At 42.8% G+C, this 14,633-nt stretch overlaps 1 protein-coding gene across 3 annotated transcripts in view; it reads left to right on the forward strand.

The window, feature by feature from the left end:
- Nucleotides 1-12,698, forward strand: part of LOC143943362 (NACHT, LRR and PYD domains-containing protein 3-like) — a 255,369-nt gene extending 242,671 nt beyond the window's left edge. For all 3 annotated transcript variants that reach the window (XM_077465090.1, XM_077465088.1, XM_077465089.1), the window contains 2 exons: nucleotides 63-227; nucleotides 10,219-12,698. In XM_077465090.1, coding sequence (XP_077321216.1) covers nucleotides 63-227; nucleotides 10,219-10,297 — 244 coding nt within the window. In that variant the 3' untranslated portion in view covers nucleotides 10,298-12,698. The remainder of the gene's footprint in view (nucleotides 1-62; nucleotides 228-10,218) is intronic.
- The last annotated feature ends 1,935 nt before the right edge of the window (nucleotides 12,699-14,633 follow it).

Consider the following 14,633-nt stretch of genomic DNA (forward strand, 5'->3'; position numbering starts at 1 on the left):
AGTTACATTCATTCCTGGAGGAGAAATTTACTTTCTTCTGGTAACATTCTTCTCTTCTACAGTTTGTCTGATAATCACCTGACAGACAGTTCCTGCCCGCACCTGGCATCTGGAATAAGAAATAACCAGACACTGAGGAGACTGGATCTGTCATGGAACAATCTGGAAGGTCCTAATTTCAGGGATCTGATAGAAGCTCTGACAACAAGCCAGATAGAGGAATTACAGTGAGTATAACAGGACTGACTGAGACAATAATATTCTGGGACAATTTTATAACTAAATCACATACATGAAATAAATGTATGAGAATGTAGCCAATCCCGGACTCTCTATTTTTTTATCTTTTTACACTCAGACATGAAATAATGTTTTCCTAAAAATACTTGCAACCCCTTCTCACCCCATCTGTATATAAACATCCTCTGCAGCACCCTCTGGGGGTCTCTGATCTGTATGGGGCAGTGGAAAACTGCTTTAGGGAAGGGGATGGGGGATTTGATCAGTAACCACTGTTAGCGATTACAGATAAAATTTGACCTGCAGGGATAGATTTGTATACTTTTGTGTTGCAGCATATTTAGAATGTGTAGACGTGATCTAAGTGGCTGTACAGTCACCTGACCATTTCTACATCAGTAGAACTCCTGCATTCCAGTCCTTAAGCTCACCCTGTTAAAATTTCAGCCTGAGAACGTTGGGGGATTTTAGGATGGAGAGTAGGTTGGAGAAGATCTGATAAAAATGGACCCAGAAGTCTTTAGCTCAGAGCACTTTCAGGTTTAGATCTGTCAAACTCACAGCAAAAATGTCAGCTGTGTAAATAGATCAGAGCCCTTTATTCCAAATCTGCTTTGTTTGTGACATGGTAGACTTTAGAGGTCTCCATAAAGAGAACCTGTCACTATTATCACAGAGAGATTTTTAGTCCGCTTGTGATAGTAGCAAATAGAAAAAGCATACATTAAAAGTATGAAATCAAATGAAATAGAATAAATGAAAAAATAACCTCCTCTCTCCCATACACACAAACACATATACTATAATGTCAAAAGCATTGGGACACCTGCCTTTACACACACATGCACTTTTGCCGCTAGCCGGCCAGCCACCGCAGATGTGCTGCGGCAGCATGGCTCGGCTGTGCGAATCGCCATTATGTCATGTCGGCACGCAAGCGCCCCTTAGTGGCCGTTTATGTTACCGACATGACATAATGGCGATTCGCACAGCCCCCCGCTTGCTCCCCGAGCCGATGCAAGTGCCTATCGGTCTCGATCACCGCTGGGCTCCCGAGATTGCTCGGGGCACACAGAGAACCGGGGCTGTGTGTGTAAACTGACAGATCATCTGTTCATACAGAGTTGAACAAAAAAAGAGATTGATCGGTGGGTATGCCCACCATTAGAATACCTCCCTTCATCTACCCACTTCTAATGATGGACATAAATGCACCATTTATATATGCCGATGCATAGGGGCATCCTCCCACAAAAAAGTTATGCTGCATACACACGGTCTGACTTTTCCACGGGCAAGCCTCCATCGGGATTCCGACCGTATGTACGTTGCATTAGGAGCAAAATCGCTCCTCCGCCCCTGCTGCCCCCATGCTTCGGCATATATGCACTTTTTTTAACTGTGGTGGTGAAATCAACTCCTACAGCACTGGAGTCACGGCTTTATGTATCGTGGGAGCAAGCGCTGTTGCTGTCAAGATAAATAAATCTGCAGCTCAATGGCACACCTAAAAACAAAAAAATGGTTAACAATAAAACAATAACAGTAAACAGTAAAGTATAAAAAAAATTACATACCTGAAAAGCAAGCATGATAAAACATAATAAAACATTGCAGAATATAATACAAAGCAACAATAGAGAGAGAATAGAGAGATAGAGAACAATAAAACGACAACTATTTTTTTTTATTTTTTTTATTTATTTTTGTGTTTTTTTTTAAACTTTTTTTGTAACTGTAATTGCAACAACTGTAATGGTTCGGGTCTCTCAAAATGCAATGGCATCTTGGGAGACCCTGTGTAAGTGTGTCCTAGTCTGTGAAATGCTGTACCCTACGCTAAAACTTCACTAGTGTGTGGTAGCGTTCAAAACATTCACCAATACAAAGACCAGGATTGTCAGAACAGGGTGGACAATAATAACGGGTGTCACGCCTATATCCACGCTTGGTACAGACACAACATCTTCTTTGGGGGGCTCGTTGGGTAGGGGTACTCTGGAGGACATACAGAAAATGCCTCTCATGCAGCCAGCTTACTACATTTGGTTGGGAATGGTGAGGTGCAGAACTGTCTGGCTACAGAAGATCTGTGACAATCTCTTCCTGGAATGTAAGGAAGGATAAAGTCCCCCCTGAAGCTCCGTATTGCACATGAGCGTTCAGCAAAGCCAATTGAAATAAGTAAACAGAAACTTTTTTGTACCAGCGTCTGGCCTTACAGGCAACTAGATATGGCGCCAACAACTGGTCGTTGAGGTCCACCCCTCCCATATTTTGGTTATATTTGTCGACACAGAGAGGTTTCTCAACAACATCGGTCGCCATAGTAATTTGGACTGTCGTGTCTGCATGAAGGGAGGTAAGAACGAAAACATTCTTATTATCCCTCCCCTTCATAGCGAGCAAGTTATTACACTGCAAGCAGGCTCTCTCCCCCAGGCTATGGTGAGAATCTACAAGCCGCTGGGGAAAGCCCCGGCGATTAGGTCGCATGGTGCCACATGCTCCAATCTGCTGATCAAACAAATGAATAAACAGTGGCAAGCTTGTGTAATAATTGTCCATGTACAAGTGGTACCCCTTTCCGAATAAGGGTGACACCAAGTCCACACTATCTTGCTAGCGCTCCCTATGTAATCTGGGCAGTTCTCCGGCTCTACGTAACTATCTTTCCCCTCATAAACTATAAAGCGCCATGTATAGCCTATTGCCCTGTCACAGAACATATAGAGCTTGACCCCGTATCTGGCACGCTTGCTGGGAAGGTACTGTTTGAAAGACAAGCGGTCAGAAAATTTAATCAGGGACTCATCAATGCAGACAACTTGATCGGGAATAAACAAGGCTTCAAAACGTTGGTTGAAGTGGTTTATGAGGGGCAGAATTTTGTAGAGCCGATCGTATTCAGAGTCTCCACGAGGACGACAAAGTTCATTGTCATTGAAGTGCAAGAACCGCAAGATCTGCTCGTATCGTTTCCTGGACATGGAGGCAGAGAACACGGGCATATGGTCAATTGGGCGCATGGACCAATACGTTCACAACATCATGAATTTATGTATGCCCATGTTGAGGGAAAGGCCCAGAAAGGTCTTAAATTCGGAAAATATAACTGGTTTCCAAACTCTGGCAAGGGAAGGCAACTGGGGATTAGCGTAGATGTGTTGACCAGCATATTAATTGGTTTGGTCCACAATAGATCTATAGAGATCTTCCGTGAAAACCAGCGAATAAAAATCAAATGGCGTAAATTCAGCTGTTTCCATCTGAATACCGGGTTGGCCAGTGAATGGGGGAAGTACAGGTTCTGCAGAAGTGGTGGGTACCCAATCAGGATTGGCAAATTCTGCAGGAAGGACACTATGGGAACAACTGGCCTGCCTTTGTCTTCTTCTTGGTGGCAGCGGGACACTACTTGTGCTTGCCACCTCGCCAGCTTGAACTGCACTTATGGGACTCGCCACATCACCAAGTGTTACTTCAGTGCTGGATGTACGTCCAGGGTGTACTAGGCCGCTGGTGCTTGCCAGTTCACCAGAAGGAATAGCGGCACTAGTACTGGCTCTCTGCTCCATATGAGGGACCTGCGGTTCTTGCACCTCAACAACATCAGAAGATCGGGATCTGGTACGCCTGACCTTAGCAGGGACCTCACCTTCGTCGCCAGAGCTATGTGTCATGGAGCCGCTGTCCTCTACAGGATCGTATTCTGAGCCTGAATCTGACAGATGAGTGACCTCCTCTTCACTATCTGTCATGTTCAGAAAAGTGTAGGCCTCTTCATTAGTGTTCCTTAAATTTGCCATTTTGGGCTCTAAATTTACTGGTACAACTAGTGAGATTCACAGGTAAAAAAAGCACCTAGGCTGTCAGCGACTGTATAAAAGGCTACCAAAAAAATCTGTTAGTGATCGCAGGGATCAGGCCTGACTCTGCGAATGCTACAGTTATGTGTGTTGTGTTTTGTAAGTGATTGATCGATCGATACTGCACTTGGGTGGGCTGGGCTGGGCTGGGCGGAGGGGCAAAACGAAGGTGCTAGCACGTATCTGGGCTGATCCCGCTAACAATATAACAATGCGTTTTTTGGAAACTGCTGAGGACGCTAGTATAGATCTGATCAGATATTGATCTGTTCAGATAATATACCACTAAGGGAGGTGTATGCTTTGCACGTGGGTGTTAGCGGTACTGGCACTAATCTGGCGCTGCCTGGGGTGACGCAGACCCTAAAACCTAATTGGTATCACCCGCCGGGTGATCAGGGGGTTGAACCTTTATTGGGTAATAAATTGCGGGTGCCATAATGCTATAAAAAGCAAACCCGTGACACTTATATGGTGATCACTGGTTAAAGGGTTAACTAAGGGCAATCAGGGGGTTAAAACCTTTATTAGGTAATATATTGGGGTATTTGACGCTATATAAAAACCTGATGTGGAGCCTAAATAACTAAATAACTAACTGGCTAACCAGCGTCACCAGTGACACTTATACGGTGATCACTGGTGAAAGGGTTAACTCTAGGGGCAATCAGGGGGTTAAAACCTTTATTGGGTTGTATATGGGGGTACCTAATGCTATAAAAACCTGGCGGTGAAACAAAAAAAATAACTGGCTACCTAGCGGCACCAGTGACACTAATGCAGCAATCAGAAAAACTACCGCTTAGTGACACTGGCAAAAGGGGGTGAAAGAGTTACCTAGGGGGCAATCAAGGGGTTAAACCTTTATTAGGGGAGTAGGGGGCTACCCTGGACCTACAGGGGTCTAAAGCTAACTGCCCTGACACTTTTTACAGTCACAAATGACACTAAATGCAGTGATCAGTAAATAAATGACCACTGCAATCAGTGACACTGTGACTGGGGGGGGCAGGGGGTGATCGGGGGTGACTGGGGGGTGAAAAGTGTGCCTATGTGTACCTATGTGTCAGTGTACTCTTGGTGCACTTACTTAGATGTCTTCTCTCCTCGCTGTTCCAGTCAAAAAGACCGCCACAAGGAGAGTGACATCACTTCCTCTTGCCTGTGTTTACAGTTCACAGGCAGGGGAAGCTTCTCATTCGCCAGGAGCGATCGCGAGAAATCAATGGCTGCCCCCTCATCACGGATCGCTCCTGAAGCAAAACGGACCTTAAGTGGTTAGGCCACATTGCAGTTGAAGGTGGCCTAGGGTCTTTCCAACTGAGTGCAATACCTGTTGAACATTTTCAGTCGGGGTGTACTTTTGTTGCCAGCGGTTTAGACATTAATGGCTGACTGTTAAGGTTATTTTGAGGGGACAGCAAATTTACACTGTTACACAAGCTGTATACTCACTACGTTACATTGTAGCCAAGTGTCATTTCTTCAGTGTTGTCACATGAAAAGAGAGAATAAAATATTAACAAAAATATGAGGGGTGTACTCACTTTTATGAGATACTGTATATACACACACACGCACACGCACGCGTGCGCACGAAATCACACACACAGTGCGGACCCCCCTTACATCAGGGTCCCCAGAGGGCCCCTCCCTGCATCAGGGTCCCCAGAGATCCCGCCTTACATCAGGGTCCCCAGAGAGCCCCCCCTTTACATCAGGGTCCCCAGAGAGCCTCACCTTTCATCTGGGTCCCCAGAGAGCTCCCTTAGATCAGGGTCCCCAGAGAGCCCCCCTTACATCAGGGTGCCCAGAGAGCCTCCCCTTACTTTAGGGTCCCTAGAAGGCCCCTTACATCTGGGTCCCCAGAGTGCCCCTTTCTTATATCAGGGTCTGCATAGAGAGCCCCCTTTCATCATGGTCCCCAGAAAGCCCCTCTTATATCAGGGTCACCAGAGAGCCCCTTCCTTACATCAGGGTCCCCAGAAGAGCCCCTCTTACATCAGGGTCCCCAGAGGGACCCCCTTAGTTCAGGGTCCCCAGAAAGTCACCCCCCTTTCAGAGGTTCCCCTGTACCTGGCTGGTCTCTTCTGTGTACCTTGGACCCCCATTACATCTCTGTACCCCCCACCTGGGAGGAGATGAGAGGCGGCGATATGATGTCCATGAGCTGTGGGATCTCCCCTGGGGCTTGTAGTTCACTCTCCGACTGTATCCACTGGAGAGGGGAGGGGCCTTTGACCCGGGCATGTATCATCAAGAGTGTAGAAGCAGAGCGACTCACTGAAGAGTGAAGCCAATACATGCCTGAGTCAGAGGCCCCTCCCCTCTCCACTGTATACATTCGGAGAGAGAACTACAAACCCCGGGGAGATTCCGCGGCTCATAGGCACCATAGAGCTGCTGATTGCTGCCTCCCACCCCCCCTCATGTTAAACTAACAGCCAGGGGTGCAGGAGAGATGCCGGGTCTTGGGGCCCCCCACAGCAGCAGAATGGGAGGGCTCAGTCGCAGGTGCGAATGCAGTGACACCTATAGTTACACCACTGGCTGTACTCCAATGGCCTCCACTGTCACTAGATCTCAATCCAATAGAGCTCCAATAGGATGTGGTGGAACAGGAGATTTGCATCATGGGAGTGCAGCCCAACAAATCTGCAACAACTGTGTGATGCTATAATGTCAATATGAGCCAAAATCTCTGAGGAATGTTTCCAACACCTTGTTGAATTTATGCCATGAAGAATTAAGGCAGTTCTGAAGGCCAAAGGGGGCCGAAAAACGGTACTAGAGGTACGAGAAAGGTGTATCTAATAAACTGGCTGGTGAGTGTGTATATACAGTGTGTGTATATGTATGTATATATATATATATATATATATATATATATATATATATATATATATATATATATATATACACACACTGTATATGCCCATCCAGCCAGAAACCTTGTGAGCTGACAACTTCTTATGCTCGCTACCTGTTGTTGGTTAGCATTGTTCCTTGGACTAAAGAACACTTAACCTTATGTTACAAAAAAGAGAAGAGAGGGGATCTGTTATAAACTCATAACACAATCCCTGTCCTAGGTTGACAACCCTGTTTCTCCTAGATAGATTATGATTGTGACCCCTATGAAGTGTGTTCCTATCTAAATCACCAGGTTAAACTAAAGGGGAAAAAGTATGGAAAAAGAAAACAAATTCAGGCACCTCATCAAAGCAAAGCTGATTTTCAATTTATTAAATTTTTCAATAAGACACATAATTTGAATCCAATGCAGTTTTACTTCCCAAAGCACTTTCTAGAGGATGTTTTTCCAGCCAAAAAAAAGACTTTCTAAAATGTTCTCTGTCCTGTATATATACATTTCTCCTGAGGAAGCAAGTGCTGTCTTGCGAAACGTATTGAGATCCTATACATAAGTATCTGCTCTCTGGATTACCAGTCATTTCATTATTTATGTAACTATGGATATTATGTGCGCATACCTGCACCCGTGTTCTAGGATTTTAAATGTGTGAAAAACTTTTATTGTTTGAGGGACACAGACAGTGAATATGAAATGCACAAATTTTATTCAAAGTCCCTTGAGCACCTTCCATTTTTGTAATTTTGTATATATACCTTACGCATGCCAGCTCTATTCTTGCTTAGTAAGTAATTAAAGTCCTACAAGATGGTGATCTATAAAAACTATATATACTAGATGATGACTTACCTAAACTATCCAATCAATCGCTACACAATCAGGCAGATCCTTGCACTACATCCTTCTTGGCAGTTCTAATGGTGAATGTAAAATCAGACTGTAATGTGTTTGGTGAGCATAACAGACAGATGTATTAGAAAATCTTGAGGTAGATATTGGAGTTCCTCCTCCCTTATTCAGACAGGTGTCCACCACTATCTAAATACTGTATATTGGAAACCAAAAAGTGGTCTTGGACCACCAGGATGTCTATTAAGCTCGGACACCACTTAGAGATTGGCTAAAATTTAGCAATAATGCATATAAACATCTATAAGTTTGCAGTTATACATAAACATCAGTGGCACTGCTAAATGATGCATATGCTGCCTTACTAATTGGATTCCCTTATATTGGATTCTTTTTATTTGCATTATTGCTATATTTTAAATGATTATGTTTATTATATTTACTTTGATTCTAGCTACAGTATAAGATAGAAAAGGGTATTTCTATTATCTGAATGACGAAGATATAGTAAATAGCCCCTGGACAATGTTGTCTGTTTTTAATAGGAAGAGAAGGGCATGCCTAAATTGGATTAATTTATATATACTATTTGTATGTCAAAAGTATTTATATTTAACTTTTGATTGGGAACAACCTCTAGGCTTTTACCTCTGTCATGACCAGAGCAGTTTTTGCTATTAAGCATTTAACTCTTTTTTTCACACAAATCTAACTTTCTTTTGGTGGTATTTGATCACAACAAAAAAAACCTGAATATTATGAAAAAAAAAACATTTTTTTTAAATTCTGCTACAAAACATATCCAATAAAAAAAAAAAATCTTCAAGAATGTGGGCCAAACTACAGCATATTCTGCTACCTGTCTGATAAAAAAAATCCCAAAGAGTGTATATTGACTGGTTTGCAAGTTATAGCTTCTACAAACTATGGTATATATACTGGTATTTTGATTTATATACTTTTTTTATACTACTAATGGCAGTGATCAATGACTTACAATGGGACTGCAATAGTGCTGGGGTAACTTACTGCCACTGACATCACCAGTAACATTAATACAGTGATCAGTGATAATATTATACACTGTCACTGTACTAATGACGATGGCTGGGAAGGAATTAACATCTAGGGTGATCAAGTGGTTAAATGTGTCTAAATATTTGTAAAGTGTGCTGCTTCTACTACTACTGTAGATCTTAAGTTTCTCACCCTTGCTTTGGAAGGATGAGAAACAGAGATCACTGTAGAGAGCTCTGTGTTTATTGTCAACATCAGCAGGTCCCGGCCATGAGCCATTGTACAATCACAGCAGGTGTCGATGGGGGTGTGCATTTGCACACCCTAAACCTGGAAGCAGGCAATGACTGTAGATTTGCCTGTGCGGGCCACCCATTCACAATACATTGCGGGCAGGCACTCCACAAGTGGTTGAAGTAATTTTAAAGGAATTTTTTTTCTTAAAATAAAACATGTTATACTTACCTACTCTGTGAAATATTATTGCTAAGAGTGGCAGCTTACCTCCTCTTCTGGGATCCCCGCCAGCACTGTCCCCTCCTCTTCTTCTGTGTGTGCCTCCATAACAAGGCGGCTTCTGTTGGAGCACTCATGCAAGCACACTTGCAGAGCTCTGTAGACACACACAGCTTGGCTTGGTCATGTCCCCTGCTCCCTACTCACAGGATTTAATCGGCCAATGTTTTCCGCTGTGGCCTCTCTATCCTGTGAATACAGGAAGAGGGAAGAGAAGAACTGTAGATGAGCACAGGGATGGATAGATACAAGACTCAGGTAAGTGATTAAGGTGGTAGTTGGGGGGGCAGCTGGTATTAGATTTTTTACCTTAATGCAGATAATGCATTAGGGAAAACAAAAACCCTTTGCCTTTAGAATCACTTTAAAGCGGCACTCCACCCGCTTGTTTACTTCCTCCCAGGTACCCGCTCTCACTTCCGGGTAAGATCGCCACAATTCTTTTGTGGCGATCTACAGAATTTCTGGCCCCTCCCCCCGCTACCTTCTGGGAGACACACAGGTCCCAGAAGACAGCGGAACCATTCAGAAAGTGCTGTGCGACTCACGCATGCACAGTAGAAAACAGGCTGTGAAGCTGCAAGGCTTCACTTCCTGTTTCCCTTAGACAAGAAGCCAGCGCTTGTACCCAGAGCTGATGGACAGATCAGCTTGGGGTGCCGACATCACGGGATTCCTGGACAGGTGAATGTCCTTTAAATAAAAGTCAACAGCTACAAATAGTGTAGCTGCTGACTTTTAATATATTTTTTTGCAGTCTAGAACTTTTTAATAGATATCTTGGAGGATGCTGGGAAATAGTGTGAGTGCATTCTGCTGAAATTTGATGACCGTTTATATTCTCTCTTCTAGGATCTGGGATAATCGCATGTCAGAAGAAGCAATTAAAGAGTTAAAAAAGATGAAAAAGCTCTGCCCAAGACTGAAGTGAATGGAGTCAGGACATTGCTCTGGATGATGAGGAAAATGGGGTTTAGATAATACAAACCAAGAGGAGAATGAATCATCACAGATGAACTATTACAGCCAGGACAAAAAGAGGAGTTATTAAGGCATATTCCATTAAAAAAGAAACATTTCATATATAAAATGAGCACTTGGAATAAAGACCCATGGTGGCCTCATAGGGAGTGTCCCAGTACATAGATTTTTTTCTGCAGCTTCTGGTGAAAGAATTGCCCTCTTACCTCAAGGCCCACCTCATAGAAACTGCTCAGTAATATAGATGGGAACCATTATACTATTGATTGCCACTGGGTGTAAATTCTTTATATACTTCTATAGCTCCCAATATAAGCCTCCAAGCAGATGAACATTTTCTATTTACACAATCAGATCTGATTTACAAGCAGGCCTGATTCATCTTGGATGGGTCACGTTTCTGCCTGAAAAACATATATTTTGTTTTTGATGATGATTTTTATCTCCAGACCACAGCCACAGCTATAGGGGCAAATTTTACACCTAGCTATGCTAATGTAACCATGGGTCTCTGGGAGGCTAATTACATCTATAGCCATATTCACTTTCCTCTACATCTGGTGTTCTTTGGAACATACATTTGATGATATTGTTATCATCTGAGACGTTCCACCCTCCACTACCACTGATTTTGTTCAACATTGTAATAATAATCATTATGGATTATTTAACTCATGTAGTTTATACTACCTCTTTCGTTTTTTGTTTTTTTTAACTTAACTTTGACTTTTCTGGATCTAGGGTTATTTAAAAAGAATTACTTCAAAGTCATATCTGGCAATTCTTACATTCACTCCAGTAGTTGCCATCACCCGAAATGGGAAAACAATATTCCCAAGAGCCAATTCTATCAGCTCCAGAGAAATTGCACTTTAGGTACTGATTATATAGACCAAGGGCATATTTGGAAACAAAAGTTTTAAGGAAAAGGCTATTCACCCAATATCATTGAAGATGTCTTCACAACCTGTTTAGATCCTCCTACCAAAGCTTAAAATTCCAACAAAAATATTGATCTAGCCCCAATTAGCTTTATCATACAATTCCACAATAAGTATAAAATGATAGAAAGGATTCTTTCCAGACATTGGGGAATCTTATTACAAAATCCACCATTTGGACTGATACTTTCCTCTTTTTGCATATCATCGGGTGTGCAATATAAAAAAGTCAGGTTGCCTCCGGAAAGCTCAAAAAACAAGACAAAATCTGTCCCGGTCCAGGCAACCTCTTTGGAAACCTGGTAGGGATGTTTTAGTGTAGAAAGATGAAATGCTTTTGTATTTTTTTATTTTTACACTGTTGCTTTATTTATTTTTTATCACTTTTATTGCTGTCACAAGGAATGTAAACATCCTTTGTGACAGGTCATTTTAATTTGATTGGGTGGCAAGAGCCTATGTTCTATAATTGTTCTACAGAACTTGTTATCTACACCCTAATATGCTGTATGTTGGCAGGACCATTAGGAAATTATGGACAAAGTTTGGGGAACATTGGCATGCCATGGAACAAGGGAGTGCCAAAACACGTTAGGGAAGTACATGGACAGTCCACCAAAGAATTACAAGTTTGGGTGAACAAATTCCCAATACTTACTCCAAAGTTGAAGGTTTCAAAAGGCTTTGTGAGCAAGAGCGTTTTGGATATTTTCTTTGAACACCTTTTTCCCCAATGGGCTCAATAAAGAAATATATTTAAAAAAACTACTCAAAATGACTGTATTTGTTTCTATCATTTTTTTATTAAATTGATTTACTAAATTGTTTTTGCATTCACATTTTATGTTTGTATTTATTATTCTTCTTTTTACTATTATGACTTTTTCCATTTTTATTCACAAGTATTGCTGATTTTTGCTATGTTTTGGTAATGTTTGCAGTATTTTTTGTATTGTTTTCTGTGTTCATACTTATACAGCATTTCTTTGCAGCAAGGAATATCTGGAATATATTGGTATATTTGAATATTCATAGTATGGCCTGTCCTAGCCCCCTTCTAAATTGTTCCTGGGTGATTCCATCTGTACTAGGCTTGAGAAAAAAGCGTGTATGCCCTAAACTGTGTAGCCATGCCTGCGTTGCAATCTGATATCATCTGTCCATCCTGGCAATACCGCCTTTCTCTCTAAGCTTCCGTGGACTCTACTGGTTCTGTTTACTGCTGCACACTTCTTGGCATCGCTCTGTAGTGTCTGGCCATCTTCCTGCCAAACTCTGCATGTAATCATCCATCTTGAGCCTGCAGGAGTGATTCCTTTTGTGTGGTTGTTATGCCTGCTCATTTGAACCACATGTGAGCGCATTTATGCTTTTATCTGTTGTTTTAATAAAATGTACACTTAAATGGTCGCACTCTCTGCTTGTTTTTTATTTCTAGTGCTAAGTCTGGAGGATTTACTTGGTCCATGTTTGTTGAGGAGCTGCAACCATCCATGAGTGACTGTCAATTATATCAGACTTTTAAAAAGGCCACTCCCATACTACACACTTAATTTTGCACAATATATTTCATGATTTATTCATATATAAAATAATTAAGTAACACTGCCAAACTGAAGATTGGTTCCAATTGTTATCCTGACCTCCATCCTACAAACCTCTTACTAAACCCATATGACTGCTGTAATCCTTATTTTCAGACTGAAAAGCCTCAGTTACAGAGGAAATGCCAAGGAAAGATTCAGTCCTGCCTAGGTCCCCTATCATGGTGTCTTCATGATCCTGAAGACTAACCAAACTTCCCACACTGACTGTTGACCATGAGGGTTGATCCCTGCAGGAGAGCTCATTGTCCTGTCATGTAACACCGCTTTACCAAGCTCCCATCGTTGAGAACACTGACTGCATGTGGAGACATCCAATCGTGACGGTACACAGCCAGCAACATAGGCAAAGTCATAGCCGGTTATGCACTGATACCAGTGCTCAGAGACCAGTGACAGATCCACGGGGGGGATCACGGAGGACGGAGACCAACAGCATATACACCATATGAGCAGTAAAGTACTTTTAATATTGGGTGAATGCACTTAGCCCACTACAGGTGACTTAAAAATATATCATCTACATATATGAAGCCTCACATCCCCTAGCTTACCAGGGTCTCACGATTGCTATTACCCGGAAGGGACCAAAAGTCTTAGCCCCTGTACACACGGTCGGAGATTTCGACAACCAAATCCGTCGGATTTTGTCCGTCGGATTTTGCCCGTCGGATCTTGTCCGAAACTGTTGCATACACATGGTCGGACTAAGTTGTCGAAAAATCCGATCATTCAGAACGTGATGACGTAATTTCGTTATGATGGGACTACGTTCAGGCTAGTAGCCAATAGCTTTGATGTAGGAATTTGATCTGAGCATGCGTGGCACTTGGTCCGATCAAAATTCTCTACACATGATCGGAGTATGTCTGATCGAACCAGTTGGTCGGAAAATATTTCCAACAAGTTGGAAAATTGGGTCCGACGGATATTCCGACGGAATCAGTCCGATGCATACCACACACAGTCGGATTATCCGACAACACGGTCCGATAGGACACATTCCGATGGATTCTCCGACCGTGTGTACAAGGGCTAACACCAACTTAAGGTTTATAGACTACCGGGACTAAACACGATCCTAATCAAGAATTTATTTATCATCTTCAAAACTGTTGTCTAGGGATGGCCGAACGGTTCGCCCGGCGGCCGTTTCACGGCGAATTTCGGCTGTTCGCTGTCCGCCCAATCGGCGGACTATTGCCGCCGTTCGCCCGGCGGACTTCCGTGTTTACTGTGAAAAAGAACTTTGACCTATGATGACACATCCATCATGGGGTACAGGACAGCCAATTGAGACATTACAGCACATGGACACTTGGACATTCCCCCTAACTTATAAATAGACCCGATCCGGTGGCCATTTTACATTCTTTCTTCTGTCACTATAGGGAGAGGTTGCTGTGTGGAGCAGGGAGAGATTGCAGTGACCCAAATCGCTAGCTATTTGGTCCACAAAAGGTCTTTTCAGGACTGGTATAGGTGTTTGGTGTAGTTCAGGATATAGGTTTGAGGCAGTGCTGTGCTAGTGATTGTTGCAGCAGCCTGAGTGTCTTTTGTCAGTGTAGAGAAAGGGACAGGACGCTGTGTGCTGCAGGGACAGTCAGTTTAATCATTAGCTGTTACTATTAGGTTCACAAAAGTGCTATTCAAGTTATTGTTCCAGCAGCCTCTGTTTTGTCAGTTTAAATAGGGACAGGCAGGAAGCTGTGTGTGAGGCAGTGAGGGACAGTCAGTTTAA

The sequence above is a fragment of the Lithobates pipiens genome, unplaced genomic scaffold (genome assembly GCF_037356315.1).
Source record: "Lithobates pipiens isolate NorthernLeopardFrog02 unplaced genomic scaffold, aLitPip1_a1.2 Scaffold_30, whole genome shotgun sequence".
In the NCBI taxonomy this organism is placed as follows: domain Eukaryota; kingdom Metazoa; phylum Chordata; class Amphibia; order Anura; family Ranidae; genus Lithobates; species Lithobates pipiens.